The sequence below is a fragment of the Rhinolophus hipposideros genome (assembly GCF_964194185.1).
Source record: "Rhinolophus hipposideros genome assembly, chromosome: 4".
Lineage (NCBI taxonomy): Eukaryota > Metazoa > Chordata > Mammalia > Chiroptera > Rhinolophidae > Rhinolophus > Rhinolophus hipposideros.
In genome coordinates, this window is record NC_138050.1 from 13,948,024 (window position 1) to 13,968,618 (window position 20,595).

Consider the following 20,595-nt stretch of genomic DNA (forward strand, 5'->3'; position numbering starts at 1 on the left):
CCTGAACCTCATACTGACTAGGATTTATTTATTCCAGATACACCCAGTATTTAAGTAAAAATTAATAATAAAATTTTAAATCTCTAGGAAGGCAAAAGCACACAAAACCCAGAACAGATCAATTTGACAATAAAGTTAAAAAAAATTAGTGTATGGCAGAACAACCAAAATCCAACCATATTAAAAATTAAAGACAAATAAACTGGGGCCAGCCCGGTGGCTCAGGCAGTTGGAGCTCCATGCTCCTAACTCTGAAGGCTGCCGGTTTCATTCCCACATGGGCCAGTGGGCTCTCAACCATAAAGTTGCCGGTTCAACTCCTCGACTCCCGCAAGGGATGGTGGGCTGTGCCCCCTGCAACTAGCAACGGCAACTGGACCTGGAGCTGAGCTGCATCCTCCACAACTAAGACTGAAAGGACAACAACTTGACTTGCAAAAAAGTCCTGGAAGTATACATTGTTCCCCAATAAAGTCCTGTTCCCTTTCCCCAATAAAATCTTTTTTAAAAAATAGAGACAAATAAATTGGGGGAAATATTGGTAATTTATATTGCAGACAAAAGGCTAATTTCCAAAATGCATAATGTGCTCTTAGAAATTATTAAGAGAATTACTCAATAACTCAGTCAAACTCAGGAAAAGAGGCAAAGGCTATGAACAGAGTTCACAAAAGAGGTAGCGAAAATAGCTCTTAAGTAACTGAAAAGATCCTCAATCATACTTATACCAAGAGCAATGCAAATAAAACCTATCAGTTTTTACCATATTGTGCCTACACACTCTATACAGAGAGCAACTGAAAACTTATCAAAATCACAAGTATACATGTAATTTGACCCAGCAAATCCACAACTAGTAATTCTTCCTATAAGCAAACTTGCATGTGTGTAAACTGATATTCATGCAAGGTTAAACATTTCAGTATTGTTTAAAGCATCAAACTTGTATGTCCATCCAAAGGGACTAGCTAAGAAGCTGTGAAACAATGAGGAAGCACTTTGATGTATACATATTGCTCAATGTCCAAGATACATTGTTAAACGGAAACAACAAAATAGTGTCTAGTACATTACAATTTGCATTTTTAAATAAAGGATACACACATCTTCCACAGGGATATACAAGAAATAGATAACATTGGTAAGTTCTGGGAGTAACTAGGTGACAAAATGAAGGATAGAGCCAGTTCCACTCTATGTATATCTTCTTAACTATCTGAATTTGGAACCATTCACTAAATACATAAAATTTAAAAGTGCTCACTGTAAAAAATTGGTAAGAATATAAATTTACACATACGATAAAACTTCTTTAATGAAATCATGCATAATCTCACTACCTAAAAGCAGCCACTGGAAACATTTTATATATTTCCTTGTGGTTCTTTTCTCTGTATTTAAAAAACAATAGCTGAAATCTACTTATGTATATCATGTTCTTTTTCATTTCCAATAAGCTAAAAATTTTCTACTTTATTGTCTTTGAACATTTTATTGTGGGAATTCCAAACACACACAAAAGTACAGAGAATGGGAAAATACGCCCCAGGCACCCACTACCTGGCTTCAACAATCAACATGTGGCCAGCGCCAATCTTGCTTCCTCTCCACCCCTCACTATTACCCACCCAACCTGGGATTAGACTGAAACAAATTCTAGGCATCATATACAATAAACAGATAATGTATTTCAATACCACTGTCATACTGAAAACATTAATAATTCCCTAACACCATTAGATATAGTTCATTTTCAAATTTGCCCAATTATTATATCTCATAAGTATTTTCAGTTTGTTTAATTTAAAAGCCAAACAAAATTCATTCAAATTGGTTGGTATTTCTTTTATCTATGAGATCTCACCATGCCTCTTAAATATTTTCCTTAAAATTTATTTGTTGAAAAAAACCATGGAATTTTCTTGTAGTTTCCTAGGTTTTGGATTTTGCTGATTGATCTCCCTAGTGACATTTAACATGTTCCTTTGTCCTCTGTATTTCCTGTAAACTGGTTGTTAGATTTACAGGCTTGATAAGATTTAGGTTCATTTTTCAAGAATTAGTCACAGTAGTATTCCATATCTGTCTTTCTTTTTTGTGTCCGTGCTAAGGGCAATATAATATTTTACTGTATAGATTAACCATACTTTCACTATTTGCCTATGTTAACCAAATTTCTAATTTCATGTTATTATAAAAGTACTTAAAATAACATTTAAAAGTATATTATAATTTTTAAAAATAACATTTAAAAGTATATTATAACTTAAAATAACATTTAAAAGTATATTATAAAAGTATTTAAAATAACATTTTTGAATATAAAACTCTAACTGCATTTTGGTTTTCTTTCTTTAGAAAAAGTCACAGAAGTAGAATACTAAGTTAAAAGTATGAAGGTGCTTAATATATATGGGCCAAATTATTCTTTAAAAGTCTCCTTACATTCCCACTAACTGGGTATGATTGACTATTTCATCAAATTCCTGCAGTTCTAATTATTCTCATTTTTTAATATCATCATCACCACTTAAATTTTAACAAACTTCACATTATATGCAATTTCACTTGGATAAAACACTTATGTGTGAATTGTGGAACTCAAGCATGTATATTACATACATGTGTGCATATGCATTTGTATTCACAGGCTAAGGGCATTTGATCATCTACAGTCTTGATCAAGTGGCAAGCTGACCTCATCTGATACAACTAGGTATAAACTCAAAGACAATGGAAAGGGATCTGATGCAAGGGGTCAACTGCACATTGGAAGAACTTCTCAATTATAGACCCCACCTAACCTCTCATTAAGCACTTTCAACCCTGTTTACCGAAAGAAGATAGAGATACCCAGAAAAGTCTAATTTTGTCTCAAGCGAAAATAAACACTGCTTTTGGAGTGAAAATTGCCTCCATAGGGAACCTTTAACTCATATTAAATATCAACCAATGAGTTTAGCTTCCATCTACTCAGTTTTGTTTTGTTTTTGACCTTGCAGTCCAATTACGTCTACTATAGCCATGGTTAATACAAACATGCTCTTGCAGAGACAACTCAATCTCCCTTCCAAGGATTCATGCACAACAGCTATGCACAAAGAAACAGTACAGGGATATACATAAAGTTAATGAATATATTCAACTCTTCTGAAAGATGTTTGTTTCCCAAAGTAATATTTATTTAGGTCTCAAACCACAAGGGATTTGGTGCAAGGTATTTATTAAAGCTGTACTTTTTAGGTTTAAAGGATACTAATTATCCTCATTTTAAATTTGCTAATTTGATAAGGGGGAAATATAACCACATGTGATCTCATTTCCTTTTTTTAATAAAAAGATAAACTTTTGGGGAATTTTTATTAGCCATCCATTTTTTTCTTTTGGAAATTATCTGTCATATACTTTGCTTACTATTTAATAGTAAGAATAATTTCTTTCCTTCTTTTCCTGGCAGAGGTACTTTGCTCAGGGAGAGAATGGTTTTCTTAAAGAGGAACCGCATTAAAAGTTCAGATGGTATATGGCAAATAAGCTTTAACCTTGAATCCAAACAGAGCAGTAACATTACTAGCGATTGATGAAAAAGGACATCTACCTTTCAGAGACTTAGTAGAGCTAAAATATCGTTTAATTAAACTAAAAACAAATCAAAACCAAAAGCTTTCATTCAAAATCTTTTCTTTCATCATAAGTCTCTAAAAGCTTTTAGGAGTTTTGTCTATCTGAAGTTCTGATGTAAGAACTGAATCCTTGATACTGATCTCAACACTGGGTGGAATTCATCTAAGTAGCTTTTAGAACAGTTAGCTGTTCCTTCAGGAATGAAGGATATTCTTGTTTGAATACTGCTCATATTAGAAAATGTATGTAGATATGGAGTCTCTGTCTTTTAAGCCTCTTTCAGAGTATCACTGAAATTCTTATGGTTTTAAAAATAAATATTTTAGTTACTATGACAGCTGGCCTTTAAAAGTGGTAAAAAGTGGTACTGTATTATATTCTACAAAGAAATGCTTATTCAGAATCTCTTTCCTAGTTCTTCAGTTAAGTCTTTTCTCACAATTCACAGAAAGAACAGACCAGAACTAGGTAAATCCAATCTGCATTAACAATTATAAACAGTAACATTAGAATTAACTCTGGTAATCAAGCACAAAGACTAATGTTAATAATTTAGAGATAATGGTTACTGAATGCTGAACACATGCTAAATACTAGACAAACATTTAAAAAATTTTAATCATTACCTCAGGATTATGAACTTGGGCTCATTGTCCTTATGTCATAGATGAGGAAAGTGAGGTGGATGGATTAAATTGTTCAAGTTCACGTGGAATTTGAACCTAGATCTATTTGAACTCCTCATCCAAAGTTAAGAAACATACTGAAATGGAAAAGGAAATTGGCACAGGCACTCCAAAAGACAACTGACTGCAAATGATGTCGAGATACATAAAAGTTGAAATAATTTAGAAATTAGTAAGTCAGATAGTAAAATTAGTCATATATATTCAATATGGGCAGAAACAAAAAAACTTGGTATATGAAGCAAAATACTAAGAAAAAGTTTTATTCATTAAAAAAAATTAAGTTTTGATTAAAAAATCCTTTCCCTTCCTCAAAAGCAACATAGGTTCATTGTTAAAAACAAACAATAAAATCAATCTAAAAAACAAAAAAACTTGAAAAGATATCCATAATCCCACCATTCAGAAACAACTGATGTTAACACATTATTTTACATATGCATAGGTATAGCCATATAGCTCCAGATGTTTAAAATTTGCTTTTTTCACTTAATTGTGTATAATAGCCATTATATAGTGAACTTAGTGTTGTTTAATATTAGACATTTTAAATTTTTTCTACTTTTTCCTTTTATTAAAAAACACTGGTATACAATATTTAAAAAATAAGCAAAAATCCTTGAAAATTTATTTTTACATACATTCTTAATTATTTCCTTGAGATAAATTTCTCAAAGCTGGGATCAGTGGATATGTATTACAGTGTCAATGGATGTGAATTGTTTAAAGCTTTTGATTCATATTTCCAACTTGTTCTAAAAAAATATTGTATCAACCCGCACAGACACAACAGGTAAATTTGGCAACATCATTCCTTTTTTTCCTTTTCTTTCACAGGGCAGTGCCTTATAACTTTCCTGCCTTTTAAAGTAAGAGTATTCTCTCTTGATAACCATGAGGATATTAAATTTATGAAAATTTCTGTGGTTAGCAAAAATCATGGTTGTTAAGATCAAGGTTTCAATTTTCTAGAATAAGGGTGGTAAACTATGGCCTGTGAGTCAAAGCCTGCCTGCTGTCTGTTTTTAGATGGTCTGAGAGCCAAGAATAGTTTTTAAAAGGTTGCTAAAAAAAGAAGAATATTGCAACAGAGACCATACATGGTCCACAAAGCCCAAAATGTTTACTCTCTGGCGCTTTACAGAAAAAGCTCGCTTTCCCTTTCTAAGAAATACCCATTTTCACACCAGGTTGTTGCTTTAAACACCTGCTCTGATAGGTAGCCCTTGTCCTTCAGAGGTCTGGAAACAATCTTTGTGATCTGCTGAGACAGAATCTACTGAATGTTATTATGTACAGTTTACCTCCTTTTATGTTTTCAAGACTGCCTTTTTACTTTTCATATTCTCCTTTGTTTGATTTTCACAAACATCTCAGCAAAATCCTTGTTAACTACCTGGTCTATAAAATTAATGATTTGGGAAGTTAAGGGCTCTCTTTTGGAAGCCTGGTCATCTACCCACAAACTGAGAGGGTGAGACAAACATAATAGGCTCTCAGACCTGCCCACCTGATCCACAAAAAGGGAAGCAGTAATTGTCATGTTGTTTTGTTGAAGGGCCAACAAAGCCATGCATACACACATGAAACAGTGGTGTACCAAAACCACACTTGGCCAAGGATTACTATAGTGAAGGCAAAGGAACATTCAGGTCATTAGTTAGCAATCACTCCAGACTGAGTTGTGTGTGTGGTTAACATCTGTTTCCTATAGTTTTGCTTAATGTAATTTTATTCTTCTATCGCTTTCACACCTTACCGTTCGTTATTTGTGGACTTAAAACCCTAAAAGCAAAGCTTGTTGTAACTATGTCTAAATGAGAATTTAAGGTCCAAGTCAGGGCCTGGGCAACTACTCTGATTATGGTATACAGACCTCTTGTCATCTGTTTTGCCTGGTCAGGGATTTTTGATTCTACTTCAAATAATTAAGCCACTAAACAAGTGATCATTATATATACTTAGCTCAGAAAAATTACTATAAAATCAATCATAATTTTTATTAAAAGAAACGGAATAATTACTGGTTAGGAAATTGAAGAGCTTAGAGAAAAGCTCTGTACTTAAAAAAAATAAAAGATAATACAAATAAAATATTTGGAACTGAATGTAAAGCCCTATTTTATTTCTCATACAAAACTCAAATTATGTACATTTATTTTAAAATCTTAAAAGAACAATTATCTTTAGAGAAGGAATTATAGGCAACTTTCTAAGTTCATCGTATAAGAATAATGAGACTAGAATATGTGATCTGGTTACTCTAAGAGGAAATACAAGTAAAAAGTAGTAGCAAATTTCTTTTTGTTGCAATTAAAAATAAGATCAGCTGAGAAGAGAGAAAACATTAGACTCCACTGAAGAACACACAGCAAACCTGTGAAAACAATACTGTGAAAGACATTTAAGTTAACTACTGCCATCTAGTGACTCAGTCAGTCAGTCTCTCTGGGACTTGACTACTTTGAATCCCATATTCCGGTTTCATTATTTTCTGAACTATTCTAGTCAATATTGTTATTAGGGCTTAAGGGAATATATGCAAGGCATGCTTATCAAATTTGTTGCTTAAATGCAGTGAGAAGGAAACAGCAATTGCATTAGAGATAGAATAAGATCTTACACTTTGAAAAGTTGAATTTGGACATGCTGACATCTAATAGGGATAAGAGCCACACTTCCATTCCTAAATAAAACAAAGCAAAAGAAATACAGAAACAAAACAACATCTACACCAGTATAAGGATGGGGACACCAGGTTCACTGGCAATGGATATGAAAAAGAACTGGGTATATGAGGTAACAGGGGACTGGGGTAACTGGGTCCACACCAACCAAAGCATATTCAATGGAAAATGACCAGGATGATAAGAAAAAGAAATACACTTTTTAAAACCTGGAAGTACTATTGATAGCCTAAAATAGGAAAGACAAATGGAAAACAGCTTTTACTCTATGAAGGGCTGTCACAAAGAAAATGATGAGGCCTAGCAATTTTTCTTGCTTCTGCTGAAATCCTCGGATGCTGTGTGATGGTAAGTAGGTGTATTGCTTGATGTTGTCCAAGGGTGTTTCCTCATTCTCCATTTGATTCTTTCCAGATTGGGAGTATTTGGTAAAAAGATCAGAATTTGGTAAATTCATCTTCTTTCTCTAAATGGCTTTTAAAAGGTGGGAGTGACACCAGGAGTTTCTTCCTTTCCTCAACCTTTTTTTTTTTTTTTTAACATGAATGTTGATACTGGTTTTATTTGTAATTGCCAAATGCTGAAAACAGCCCAAATGTGCCTTACAGCTGAACAAATAAACAAGCTGTAGTGTACCCATACAACAGAATACTAATGAGGAATTAACTCAAGAAAATCATTGATATATACAATATCGATGAATCTCAAATGCATTATGCTGAGTGAAAGCCAACATTTACTTTCTGAAGTTATGGCATGAGACTGCACATAATCTTTTTTGAGTGGTTGCTACTTTGTTTCATCAAAAATAAAATTCTGTGATCCAGTTTCATTTCACATCTTTTCCTGGAAGTCTCCGTCTGTATTTTTAAATAAGCCTTCGCTAAATATGCATGATAAATATAAGTTAGGCAATTAAAAATCGAGAGATATCCAGAATATTAATTAAGTAATTGTCAAGTGAACCTCAGAAAATCAGTGAATGTTTATAATAAAATGACTAGCTCTTTTGGGGGCCCGTATATAGAATTTCACACCCCAAACAGCCCTAGTTTTTTAACTTACAGGTAAGCTCCATTTTCGTTTTACTTCAGAACCCCTGCCATTCTTGATTATCGTTTAAACTATACTCTTATACTCACAGGCCAAGGCTGTAGATCATTCAGTCCCTTTTCTAATTTCTCAACTTCTGGAAACTTTGTGGCTCCATCAGCATCTGCCATAAGGATCTTTTCTCCTCGAGAACTGAATATACCCTGCATTTAAAAATTAAAAGAAAGATGCTTAAAATTAAGGTTAAATTCAATGACATATCAGTCTGTTTTGCTTCACTTAGATATCTAAGAGTGAAATAATTAGGTATGAAATGGCAGCAGTAGGCCAAAGTTCACTGAAAACAAATTACATTGATAAGATCTTCCTAAATGTATCTAATGTCTATTTCATGATTTTAAAAACATTTTAAGGTCATACTTCAAAAATATCAAGATAGAAAACAAATTTACACAAATTAAAGATATTCTGCATCAATAAGATTAAAAAAGTGAAACACCTATCACACACAGTATGTATGAATTGTATGTATATGTATCATGGTGTTTAAGGGATCAGCGGCTACTTAGAGCAGCATATAAAGAACATACTTATGAACAGAACAGATTGAACAGATATTATATTAGGTTGGTGCAAAAGTGATTGCAGTTTAAAAAGTAAAAAATGGCAAAAACCGCAATTACTTTTGCACCAATCTAATACAAATTTGCTCCGAAGTTTGTATTCTTTACTATGGAATCTAAAATATTTTACATTAATTGTTGAATAAAGAAATATAGAATGTCAGTAAAATTTAGTAAGTCTGGATATATTCAAATACTATTTCATGTTATTTGAGGCATCTGACACTTAGCCAAATTATGCCACTCAATTTTGACTGGTCTTTTGTGTAAAATATGGCTCGATGAGTGTAGACTTCACACACAAATAAACTATACATCAACTCTTACTTTCATGATGCATTTGAGTAAATGGTTTGATTCAGTAAAATACAGCTTTGATATCACATAAGAGTGTGAATATAGATAAGATACATGTAATACAAATGTAGACAGCAATTTGGTCATTTATTCTATGCTATGGGTCCAGGAATTAGTATTTGTGATGTTTGTCATACCCGTTAGAATATAGGCAAATAAAAACAGAAATAAAAATGTTATATTTAACACCTGAATGACATACATGAAGTTTTAGAAAAGAGAAAACATTACAAGGTACAAAACCTGTAGCCAAGAATTTGAAATGAAATGAAATGAAATGAAATGAAATAAAATGAAAGGAAGAAAGGAAGGAAGGAAGGAAGGAAGGAAGGAAGGAAGGAAGGAAGGAAGGAAGGAAGGAAGGAAGGAAGGAAGGAAGACACACAGACTATTTCAATGATACCTAATAAGGGTGAATGGGAGGTTACTATTTAGCATTAATGGAAAATTGCCTTTGGCTCTCTAACTCGTTTGAGGTGCTCCATCTATCTATTTATTTATTTATCTTTCAAAGCGGGATCCTTTAATTTCTGCCACTCTCGCATGCTACCTAATGGCCTTCACTTCGCTGCCGCTCAGGCACTCCCCAGGCCCTCTGACTGCTCCAAGTTTTCTTCCTCACGTGCCTCATTCCCCCGAAGCTTGGTCCTGGCCCTGCTTCTTTATTCCCTCGTCCTTACCAACTTAATGGCTTCAATCATTATCTGATATATGTGGATGACTCACTCATCTCTCTCCCAGGCTATTCTGGATACCACTACTTGGAACCTCAAATTTAATATGGCTCCAACTCAACTCAACATCTTGTCTCTTAAACCAGCTCCTCTGCCAGTGGTTCCCAAGACCCTTGATAACTAATTCCTCTCCCCCATCACCTGATCCAATTTTTCCTCATTTTAAACACCTCCTACATTTGTCCTCCTCTCTTCTGTTATGTCACCACCATAATCCAAATAATATTCATTACATATTGCCTAAACTACTACACACTGGCTACGGTCACTCTGTCGATGGTAAAAGTCTAAAAGCCCCCACATGGCCTAAAGTTTCTAATCAGAACCCACCTACCCCTCTGGCCTTATCTCTAAAGTCAAGCCACAAGTACCACCAGCAGTTCCTCTCTCCTCTGCAAGCTCCCTGCCCCAGCTTTGGCCTGAATAATCCCAATTCCTCCTTGAGGAATCCATTCAAAATTTTTGGGAATCTTTGCTGCTCCTCCCAGGCAGAGGGTGGTGCTAACATTTTGCATATACTTTTATTACAGCATTTACAACAATGGTAAACTGTGGTATCCTTAAGGATAGGATGGGTGTCTTTCACCTCAGTATCTCTAATAAAGTACCTGACATACAGTAGAAACTCAAATGTTGGCTGAATAAGTAAGTGGATGGATGGATTTAAAGCCCACGATGATACTGCATCAATCCTATTTCCTTTTTCTCCTTCGTATGTTGTGACCCAGTCAGAGCAAACTCACTGTTTCTAGGACATATCCCAAGAGTTCCGACGTGGCTTTCCTTGCTTTGCTGACATGCTCTTCTCTTTTCTCACCTTTCTCCATACAGTAGCAGAGGGGAAGAATATGGATGTCAGCGTTAAACTAACCTACTCCAAATCTGGACTTAATTTCTATGTGACCCTGAGTAACTCTACCTATCTATCCTCAATTCCTCATCTAGATAATCAAAATAACAGGACCTACCTCATGAGGCGATGTGAGGAGGATTACATGTGATAATTATATAGAAGTGGTTAATTTACTGTCCAGATCAAAATAATCCATAAACAACTGGAAGCTGGCGCTCACCATCGCTGGAGGCCTGGCTTCAGCAGTATCTCCTTTGTGAAGTCGGCCACTTCTTGTGCCTGGCCGAGACTGCTCGTGACCTGCCCCAATATCTATTCTTTCCTTCTTCACTACTAATGGAACTCTGATTTGGTTGGGAATGAATATGTTACAATAAAGTTTTTTTAGCCTCCCTGGAAATAGGGGTGGCCCTGCGACACTGTTCTGGCCAGTGAGATATAAATAAGTTAAGTCATTGAGTGGAGCTTCTGGGAAAGCTCCTTAAAAGTGGACAAAACAGCTGGCATGCATCTTTTGCCCTTTGCCCGTCTTCCTGTCTGGGACGTGGATGTAATAGTTAGTGCTCCAGGGGTCATCTTGTGTGCATGAAGAAAATAGGAGCTGGGTTTCTGATGACGGCATGGAGTTGCTGAACAAGTTCTAGGCTGTCGGTATCTAGACTTCTTTTGGGGAAGGCAGGGCAAAATAAATAAAACTCTAAGTCATTTAGAGCACTATTACTTGGATTTTCTTTCACATATCTTGACTCTTGGTCTTTTTGTTAAGGTATCTTGATTCCTATGTGATTATGCCTCAGCTGAAAGTAAGTTCTTCTTCCTTGCAGTTTCTATAGCAGTTCATGTGCATTTCTCTAAGTACAATCACCTTTTCTATTAGACAGTAAGTTTCCTCAGGACAGACCCACATCAGACTGATCTTAGTTCATGCAACCAAGCTTAGCAAGTACCTTCATAAAGGTAAAATTTTATACACAAAGCATTTTGCAAATAAATAAATAAATAAATAAATAAATAAATAAAAGTCACATAATCTTATTATACAAATGACACTATCAAAGACACATAGAGGTAAACGGTGACATTTTAAACTTTGATTAAGGTAAACATATTTCTCCATATCACCTAGTATGTTAGAGATATGGCATATTTTCAGATTTTATCAAATACACATATATGTATGAACTTATTATTAAATAATTTTCCACTAACTTGAAATGTTGGTATTCAACTAGCCAGCTGTAAAATACACATGTACTATAGTCTGTAAGAGAGGTTATTCAAAATATCTTTAAATTTTAGATAAAAATATTGAAACTGTATTACCATCTTAACAGCTCCACCTTTTCCACGATTCTTCACCAGCGTGATCACTCGTACTTTGTCACTTCCGTATTTCTGGCAATATTTAAAAGCTACCTGTTAAATTATATAAAAGGGAGAAAAAAAATTACTTGGATTTCAAGATAGTAATTTAAAGTGGGTTTCTCATTTTGGCTTAAACACTGCTTACTATTCCAGTTGCCTTCTTCCTGTGACTTGATTATACCCACTGTGCATTTCGGTTGCTGAATTCCCGGTGCCAAGATCTAACACTGACCTTCGAGATTGAAGTCAGAATTCACTTTCCTACAGAGGAACCACCAGAATAGCCAGCAGCTGCCCCTTGTTGTGTCAACTCTTGTACCTAAGCTATTCAGCTGCTAGAAAAGATAAAATCCACTTGCTAATCGACTAGCACATACTTGTGACGGGGCCTCCAACAGTGCTTAACGACTTGTTTACTTGTCAGCAACTGATCTTATTCCCCAGAGTGGTTGTTTGTATCTGCACCATTTCCCCTAAATCTCATTTGAAATCCTTTCTCAGCAGAAATCCATGCCTTAACTTGTCCTCTTCTGAATCTTCAATCTCTTCCTCTCCGCTGGCTCCACAGCCTTAGAAGTGCTCAAGGCTCCAGCACACTAAAAACTTTCCATTGACTTCACTATCATCTTAAGCAACTGCCATTATTTTTTGATTTATAATCAAAGTAATGACACAGTGACCTACAGCTGCTATCTACATCTCTTCCTCATTTAGTCTTCAAGCCATTGTAGCATGGCTCATACCCTTTGCTTTTCTGTATCGCCTTTTACGTAACTCCTAATCTTCAGCACTCTCTCTTTTTGGCACTCATTTCCACAGGCAGTTGTGAGGTTATTCTCATTTGGTGTTCACCCTCCTGTCAAGCCAGTTTAAGACGCAGCTCAAATACGTGTCTTTTTCTTGGCTTCCATGCCCACCCTCACACTCCTCCAAGAAAAAGGAGAGTATAATTCTAACAATATGTTCTCCTAAGGCATTTTCCCCTTCAACTGTTACACCACTCATCACATAAAGTAACTACAGACCTTCCTCATTAGGTGGTGAGCTCCTTAAAGGCAAAGATTACTACTTCTAGCGCCTGACACATAGTCTAGAATTAATTCATCTCAATGAACAAATGCAGCCATAGTCCCCTGTACCGACTCCTATTACAGCACTGTGGTAGGTAAGCACAGTTAGCTGCCTACCTGACAGACAATGCCTCCTTCTTCCTTGCTATCACGGCCCCAGTCTCAGCTAGTGACAGTATGGGCAACCTTGGGACATGAATCATGATTGCTGCAAATCCTCTTTGCCAAGCACTTTCCCAGCCCCCCTTACAGGCCTGGGTGGTCATGCCACCGAGTTCTGGCTCATGAACTCTAGGAGGTCTGCGGGAAGGTAAAGTTTCTGGTAAAGGTTTTTATTCCCAGTTAAAAAGGAAAGAGGCACTCAAAGATAATTCTTAATGTCCTAGCTGTCGCTTTAACAGCTTCAGGACATGTGACATTTGGAGCTGTGGCAATTTTGTGATGAGGGAGCATGTGAGAACTGGAAAACTAGCTTTTCCCCAGCTGCGCTGATGTTGCTTCCGTAATCTCAGCAGCAGATAATCTCAGCCCAATGCTGATTGTCGATGCCCTGCCCTTCATGTATCAATGTTGCTGGAGCAGTCTGTGTTCATGTCATATTCTCTATGCAAAGTGTAGCACTTACTCTTCCTAAAACAGATCTCACAATACTTTCTGGCCGCTATACCTTTGTTTACACAGTTTTTTCAATCTGAATGTACTATCTTCCACGTTCATAGTCATAAACATGCTTAAGGGTTTAGTTCAAAAGTCACTTCTCTTTTTCTCAAATTCTTTATAGTATTTTCTCGGCCCCACTTTTTACCTGCATTACAGAATTTGTAGACATGTTGCACAACTGTCCTGGAGGATGCTCATCCAAAGGGGCCAGCTCAGGGATGTACAGTCCTTCCAGTGTCTAGTACTTCGTGCATAGTTGGCATTTAACAAAATCGTTACTGATGCATAATCAAGTGAACAGATGTTTCACTGTGTGTTTATTTTAGGGCCAACATGTTACCATTTAACAAGATATGAATTAATGAGTCTTTCACTCATAGAAATATGAATGTCAAATAAGAAAATATGAAGCCTACTTAACAATAAAAACATTTGGATGTTTGGAGAGTAATCAGGATCACTGTCAAGATTTACTAAATGCACCTTTATAAGAATTAGTGCACCTGGGCCCAGCAGCCACAGGTCTAGGAATGGAGGAATGAGAGGACATAAGACCCTAAAATACTGTTGCCGCCCATGGGTAAATCTAGATGGGGGTATGCCAAATGACACCCAGGGGGAATATAAAGGCATCTTCTTATTTGCATGACAATTTAGAAACTGACAGGTAAGGTACACATAAAGAATAGAATCATGCTTAGGGGCAAAGGGAACCATAAATTAATAGACAAAGGGGGTTCCCCAGTGGCCAAGGTCAACAGTGGTTGTACATGTTCTGTCCTAATTTGGTGATCTTCAAAGCTTCCCTGGTCTTATGGAACAGCTTTCCATAAATGAAATCTCTCTGCTTCTTTTACTATCTACACTATAGCAATGGAGACTATTTAGCAAAGCTTTACGGTTCTCTGATGAGCGGACATAAGATTTTACAATTGCTAAATTTTTCTATATTTTCTCTATTTAATGGCAATTCTAAAAGCAAGTTTACTTACCTTCGAAGTCTGGTCTTTGCTGCCATCATCAACTACTATCACCTCGTAAGTGAATGTAGGATCTTGTTTCTGCAAGAAGCAAAAATTAAATACCACGATTTGGCATAACTGTCATGAAGAATTCTAGTAAAACTGCAACAAATTTAAAAAACAATTGCTTTAGTATGGATGTGTATAAATATGAATATAAAGAAGTGCACAAACCACATAAAACAAAAAAGGCCAACAAACAGGAGACCCTGGGCAGAAGCAGGGGGCGGACGCTGACTGAATCTCTGCGAGCATCCCGCTCTTGCCCTCGCCCGCCCTGCTCCCAGCAATCATGGCGCCAGGTTCTTGTGCTGAGCACGAGAGGCCAGCAGGCATATGAGGAAAAAGCCCACGAGGTCTGAAGTCAGAGAGTGCAGATCCCCGCCTGGATGTACCACGTCCTAGCCTTAGGACCTTGGGCAATTAACATTTTTGGCCTGTGTTCTCATTCAAAACAAAAAACCTCTGTCTACGTGGCTGGTGTGAAGATTACATGTAATAGAAGAGAAAGAAGCCTCATACTAATAAGACCTCCATTCTTTTCCTTTTTTCTTTAATTTCTTGAGTAATAGGGACCCCTCTCTTTTGATGAATCTTCTATCTTCCCTTTACACAAAAAACCTAAAATCAAAGTAAATCAAAACAAGGAATTTTCTTAGAAAAGAACCAGCCACAAAGCTTATTTGCTTTCTTACTCTTCAAGGAGATTCCAACAGCAGCTAATGCTACAAAAGAGGGGCACGTATTATTTTTGTTGTCTTTTTGCAGGAAAAGAGAGGAAAAATGAGGAGAAACTCTTCGGAATAATAAAACACAAAATAATTTCAACCGAAATAAAGTCATAAGAGTAAAAACAGTAGTGTGCTGTCATACAAAGTCTGCAGACACTCTATCACTCTATTTTAAGTATATCATCAGGCAAGAGAGGATAAAAAGTGGGTGGGAGGGGCACAAAAGAGAAATTTCAGCTTTCCATTTGCTCTGGGGTAACTCACCTGCCTCTGGAGATGTACAAAGTAGAATATTCGAATCATATCATTTCTCCTTCATGTATTACCTACACATCTATAATCTGCTACGTGCTGGGCTTGCCTAGCAACAAGTTGAGCATGGGGCAATGAGCTGAGCATGGGAAGACCCAGTGATCATGATGGCCCAAGCATGGCCGCCACTGCCCCTCACAGTGGATCTAACCTGGGGTCCATGAGTTGGTGACCTGATCTAGTTTTAATTAAAGGCATCATAATGAAAGAGAAAACATGATACCTGTCTCTCTTCTAGATAGCCCAGAGCTTCATCCATCATCACAGGCACTTAAAAGACAAAATAGTATATTAAAAATTGCTTTAGAAAATGATTTATCAAGGCCTGGCACATTCAGTTTACATATGTGGCAAAAGTCCTGCTAGTCTAAGAAGCCCCTCTGGGACGTTCCCCAGTGGCCATTCCCACCGGGGACGTCTGTCTTCTGTTCGTATCCTGCTTATCACTCCTCTAGAACACTTCAGTCTCGTACTTCACGATGCTCATAGCCTTACAACTAATAGTCATCTCCCCTCTTTGAAGTGCAACTACCAACTACATCCTCACCACAGCCCACATCTACTCATGCTCTGGCAGACAGTAAAATCCAATACCTTAAATTTCCTTTTCTTCCCAAACTATCCCTTACCAAAAAGTCAAATAGGACTTACACCGCTTTTCTTCATTGTATGAAGGCACGACAACAGAAAGTTGCTTGGTGGGTGAGTCCCTTATGCTGGGCAGAGTTTCCTTTTGGCCTCTGGCATTTAAGAAGAACCTTTCTTCTTCATGTTGATGAAGAGGTGGCATTTCCGTAGCGGTTATAAATGCAACAAAGGAAATCTAAAAGCAGATATGTTAAAAGGAAATTACGTTAGGGTAACCCTTTTTACTTTTTACATTTATTATGTTGGAATGCCACATCATTTACATGATTTTTTTCCCCTTTGATGAAACATTTATTCTCAGTTTTTAGTGCATTAACAATGGTCTAGAGGTGACCCCAAAATTCAAACCAGTCTCAAGAACAATGATCGTCCTTTTATCCATTAGTAAGGTATTAATGCCTTACGGGGGGCTCTTTGTCTCTTCCCACCTGTCATTTCCCTGGCCTCGATCATCCCAGATCTAATAGGGAACAGATTACATAACAATCCACTCTTAGATGCGCTGAACCCCCAATCCCTGGCACACACACAGTGAAGTCCCATCCCTACTTGGAGCCTGTATGTAACAGAGGACAAGTTCATATAGCAGGTGAATGCGTGGGATGAGGTCAGACCTCCCATCCAGGACCAGATCAACCCCAACTCCCACAGTGAGGAGCAGTAATGCTTAAGAATATATTCTTGGTACTTATCCTATATTTGAACTCAGAATACAGTATTTTCTGGAGTAAAGTATCAAACTTGTAGTAGACTGTAGGCACCACGCACTACTAATATTACACAGCTCCCTTCCATATGCATCTGGGAGCTAGCTTTGGAAATAACTATTCTTTGGAACATCGTTTCTATTGGCACACCTTCGGCTTTCAAAACAATCAATCTACAAATTTTTGGAATGTTACTCTTTTGTAATTTGACAATCATTTCTAATGTTCCATTGGGAAAACACTAAAATTGCATATGCTTCTGACTGGTGTGAGCATGGAGGCAACATCCAGACTGGTGGGTCAAAGGTCCTGCTCTGCACCCCTGGTGTCCAGATTGTGGTTTCTATATTCCATCTCCCACTAAAAGCAACCAGTGCTCCTCAAAGGAACAGCTAATTCAGGTCTGGGGCAGGAAACGGACGATGGTGGAACAGCACCTCAACGACGATGAAGGGCCATGCCAAATGGACAAAGTAGCCAACCTGAGGGGCTCTCACTGGCTTATGACTGGGGTGTTGAGCATCAAATTACAGCAATGCATGGAAACACAGGAAAAGTATTTTAAGCCATGGATGCATAATGATACCAAAAATAAAGAAAATTAATCGGTCGCCTTTGTAAAATGCCAGGGAACTATCTCATTATTTTAAAATCCTGCCTTTTATCTTAGCTTTTATATATGAAAGGTATTTCAGGTTAATTGGATAATGGAAGATTAAATTCTTTCTCATTATAAATTTCTAAGTGAAGAAGGAATGCAGAAGAATGATACGATTCTTCTTCGTATCATTGAAGAAGGAATACATGAAGAAGGACTGATACGATTAGAATATTGCACTTTGCAACTCCCAGTGAAATAAGGACTTAGGTAGTGATCATCAGTGACTGCTAAAACCATTAAGTTAATGACAGATTTTATAACTGGAGAGTCAGGCTACCAACTCCTGAACCCACAGATCCATCTTAACACCAGAGAAATCATACATCATATGCCTCCTGATGTGATGGAAGAGGAAGTATTCAGCATCACTCACATTTTTTTTGATTAAAAAACTCAAACATGCATTTCATCAAGTCTCTAGATGTAACTACTACGTTACAGGAAATTCAGGAGACTGAGTAAGATGTTAAAGGTCAAAGAAGGTAGAATCAGTAAAACCCAGATTGTCAGAAATTCTACAGGACAAATGACAACTTATTAAAGTAAAGGAAAAAAAGGGACAAGAAACTGTTATAATTTAAGACTTGAGACAAATCGGGCAGCAGGTCTGCTCAGTGGTTAGAGCACACCAAGGTTGCTGGTTTGATCCCCACATGGGCCAGTGAGCTGTGCCCTCCAGAACTAAATTGAAAACAACGGCTTGACCTGGAGCTGAGCTGCGTCCTCCGCAACTAGATTGAAAACGACTTGACTTGGAGCTGATGGGTCCTGGAAAGACACACTGTTCCCCAATATCCCCCAATGAAAGAAGAGGGGGAAAAAAACTTGAGACATATCAATGAAGTGCTAAGTGTGTGAATGCTGACTGGAACAAACTGACTATACTAAGACATGCGTGAGGCATTGGAAATGATGGGTATTTAAAAGCATGGAAGAATGTTTAACTTACAAAAAATCTGTGATAACCCTATTGACCTTATACTTTAAAGGGGAGAAGGTCCTATCTTTAGAGATAAATGTTGAGGCTTTACAGATAAAATACTGTCTTGGATTTGCTTCAAAATAATCCAGAAAGAAAGGTGGAGTGGGGAGGAAGTACGTCTGGTGGTTGGATATATATATGTATATAACAATATTAACGGGTTTTTGGTAATGATTTCTCACTCTGGCATTAAAAAAAAAAAACAAAAACAAGTTCCATGAGCTGTGTGACATTTGTATACATGAGCTTCGTTTGTCTGGAAAGGAAACTGAGGTTGGAGGGATAACTCCAACCTCAGTTTCCTTTCCAGACAAACGAAGCTAATGATAACATTTGCCAGTATTGTTTTAAAGATCAAATTAGATAATCCTGTTAAACTCTGAATACCCAAGATATTTTAAGTACTCAATAAGTGGTAGCTCTTACAATCATTTTAAGCCAGTGGGATCAAATACTTCCAGTACAAACTCATAATGTACACCTGTAAATCTGTACAACAGTTTCAGCATAAGGTTGATACAATCTAGGATTTTTGTCATACTCTGCCCGGCCAAAAACCTGACTTGCTCAGAAACCTGAAAAACAACTAAAATCTCCATATACCACCAAGGGAAAGAGAGGACTCCTCTCTCAGCCAGACACAAATCACCAAAGAAATCAGGATACAGTGCTTTTTCTCTATCTAAACTGTGCCTAAGCCCTGAGTTGACAAACTTTCTGGCAAGACGGCAGAGTGGCCTTCCTGGCTGCTGATGCCAAGGCTGCTGAAACCTCTCGACATTTACTTACTAGAGAACAGGCTCACTCCAAATTATACGGGAGAAAGTTCACTTGGCCGTTTTCTACTACTTATGGACCAGCAAGTGTTTACAATGATTCTGTTTCCAGAATAATGACAAAGAAAAATCGAGTTTGAAATCTATTTTACCGCCTCACTGAGAGGCAGCAAATTCAGAGTGTTTAATTCTGAGACAAAACGACCCTCAGCCGTAGGTAACATCACGCCTCGCCTATCTGGGTGTTCCTGTGTCCGTGGTGGGTCTCCGTAAGCCATTGATTCATTCCAATCTGTCACAGACGGCTCCCGTCGGGGCTGTCACCGCTTCTTATTTGCTTAACGACATCAGGAAAAGGGAGTCTAGAGAGCACTCACCTTCTGGGGGCTCAAGACCTCCCCGGCGGGGCCGTAACTGCAGAGGCTGCAGACCCGGAGGAAGTGGTGGAGAGGTCGGGATGGGGTGAAGGCTGAGTGAGCACGACCCAACATTCATAAACGTACAATGCTCTGGGTACGTAGGGAGATAAAGCTCCAAAATAAAAATTAACAACGGAAGGAAAGGGATGTGAAATTGCAGGACAGGAACTCTGGGGTCAAGGCTTAGGGGAAGCGTGGTGAAAAGGGACACGTCGAAGAACCGGCAGGGAGGAGGCGAGCACGCCTGGGGCCTTGTCTCCCGAAGAGCAGTGAGCCCAGGCCCGCGTCGGGCCCCAACCCCTTCTCACCAGTATCAGGGCTGCGGCCGCCAGCGCCACGCCGAGCACCGCGCCGAGCACCACCAGCTGCAGCGGGAGCGAAGCCATCCTCCTCCGCGCGCCGGCTGCACCGCCGCCCTGCCCAGCACCTACACACACGCGGAAGCCGGCCCCGCGGCCCCGCCTCCCGCCGGCGGAGAGGCAGCGCCCGCCGCCCACAGCGCCCTCGCGCGGCGACAACACCTGGCTCCTGTCGGCCCGCCAGGCGCTCTGCTCCCGAGTCGCCAGAATTAGCACTAAGCGAAAACAACGTCCAATTAATTTGAATTTCAGATAAGCAACTTAAG

General features: G+C 38.0%; 1 protein-coding gene across 6 annotated transcripts in view; it reads right to left on the reverse strand.

Moving 5' to 3' along the window:
• The window catches only part of ALG5 (ALG5 dolichyl-phosphate beta-glucosyltransferase), a 42,804-nt gene that overhangs the window by 21,364 nt on the left and 845 nt on the right, over positions 1 to 20,595 (reverse strand). For 2 of the 6 annotated variants that reach the window (XM_081046980.1, XM_081046982.1), the window contains exons 1-6: positions 20,279 to 20,422; positions 16,429 to 16,600; positions 16,001 to 16,047; positions 14,705 to 14,773; positions 11,941 to 12,033; positions 8,140 to 8,253 (exon numbers count right to left, since the gene is read on the reverse strand). In XM_081046980.1, coding sequence (XP_080903106.1) covers positions 8,140 to 8,253; positions 11,941 to 12,033; positions 14,705 to 14,773; positions 16,001 to 16,047; positions 16,429 to 16,600; positions 20,279 to 20,356 — 573 coding nt within the window. In that variant the 5' untranslated portion in view covers positions 20,357 to 20,422. Of the gene's footprint in view, positions 1 to 8,139; positions 8,254 to 11,940; positions 12,034 to 14,704; positions 14,774 to 16,000; positions 16,048 to 16,428; positions 16,601 to 19,928; positions 20,429 to 20,595 lie in introns of those variants that run through there. The other 4 variants (XM_081046979.1, XM_081046981.1, XM_081046983.1 and 1 more) reach the window with 2 other exon arrangements.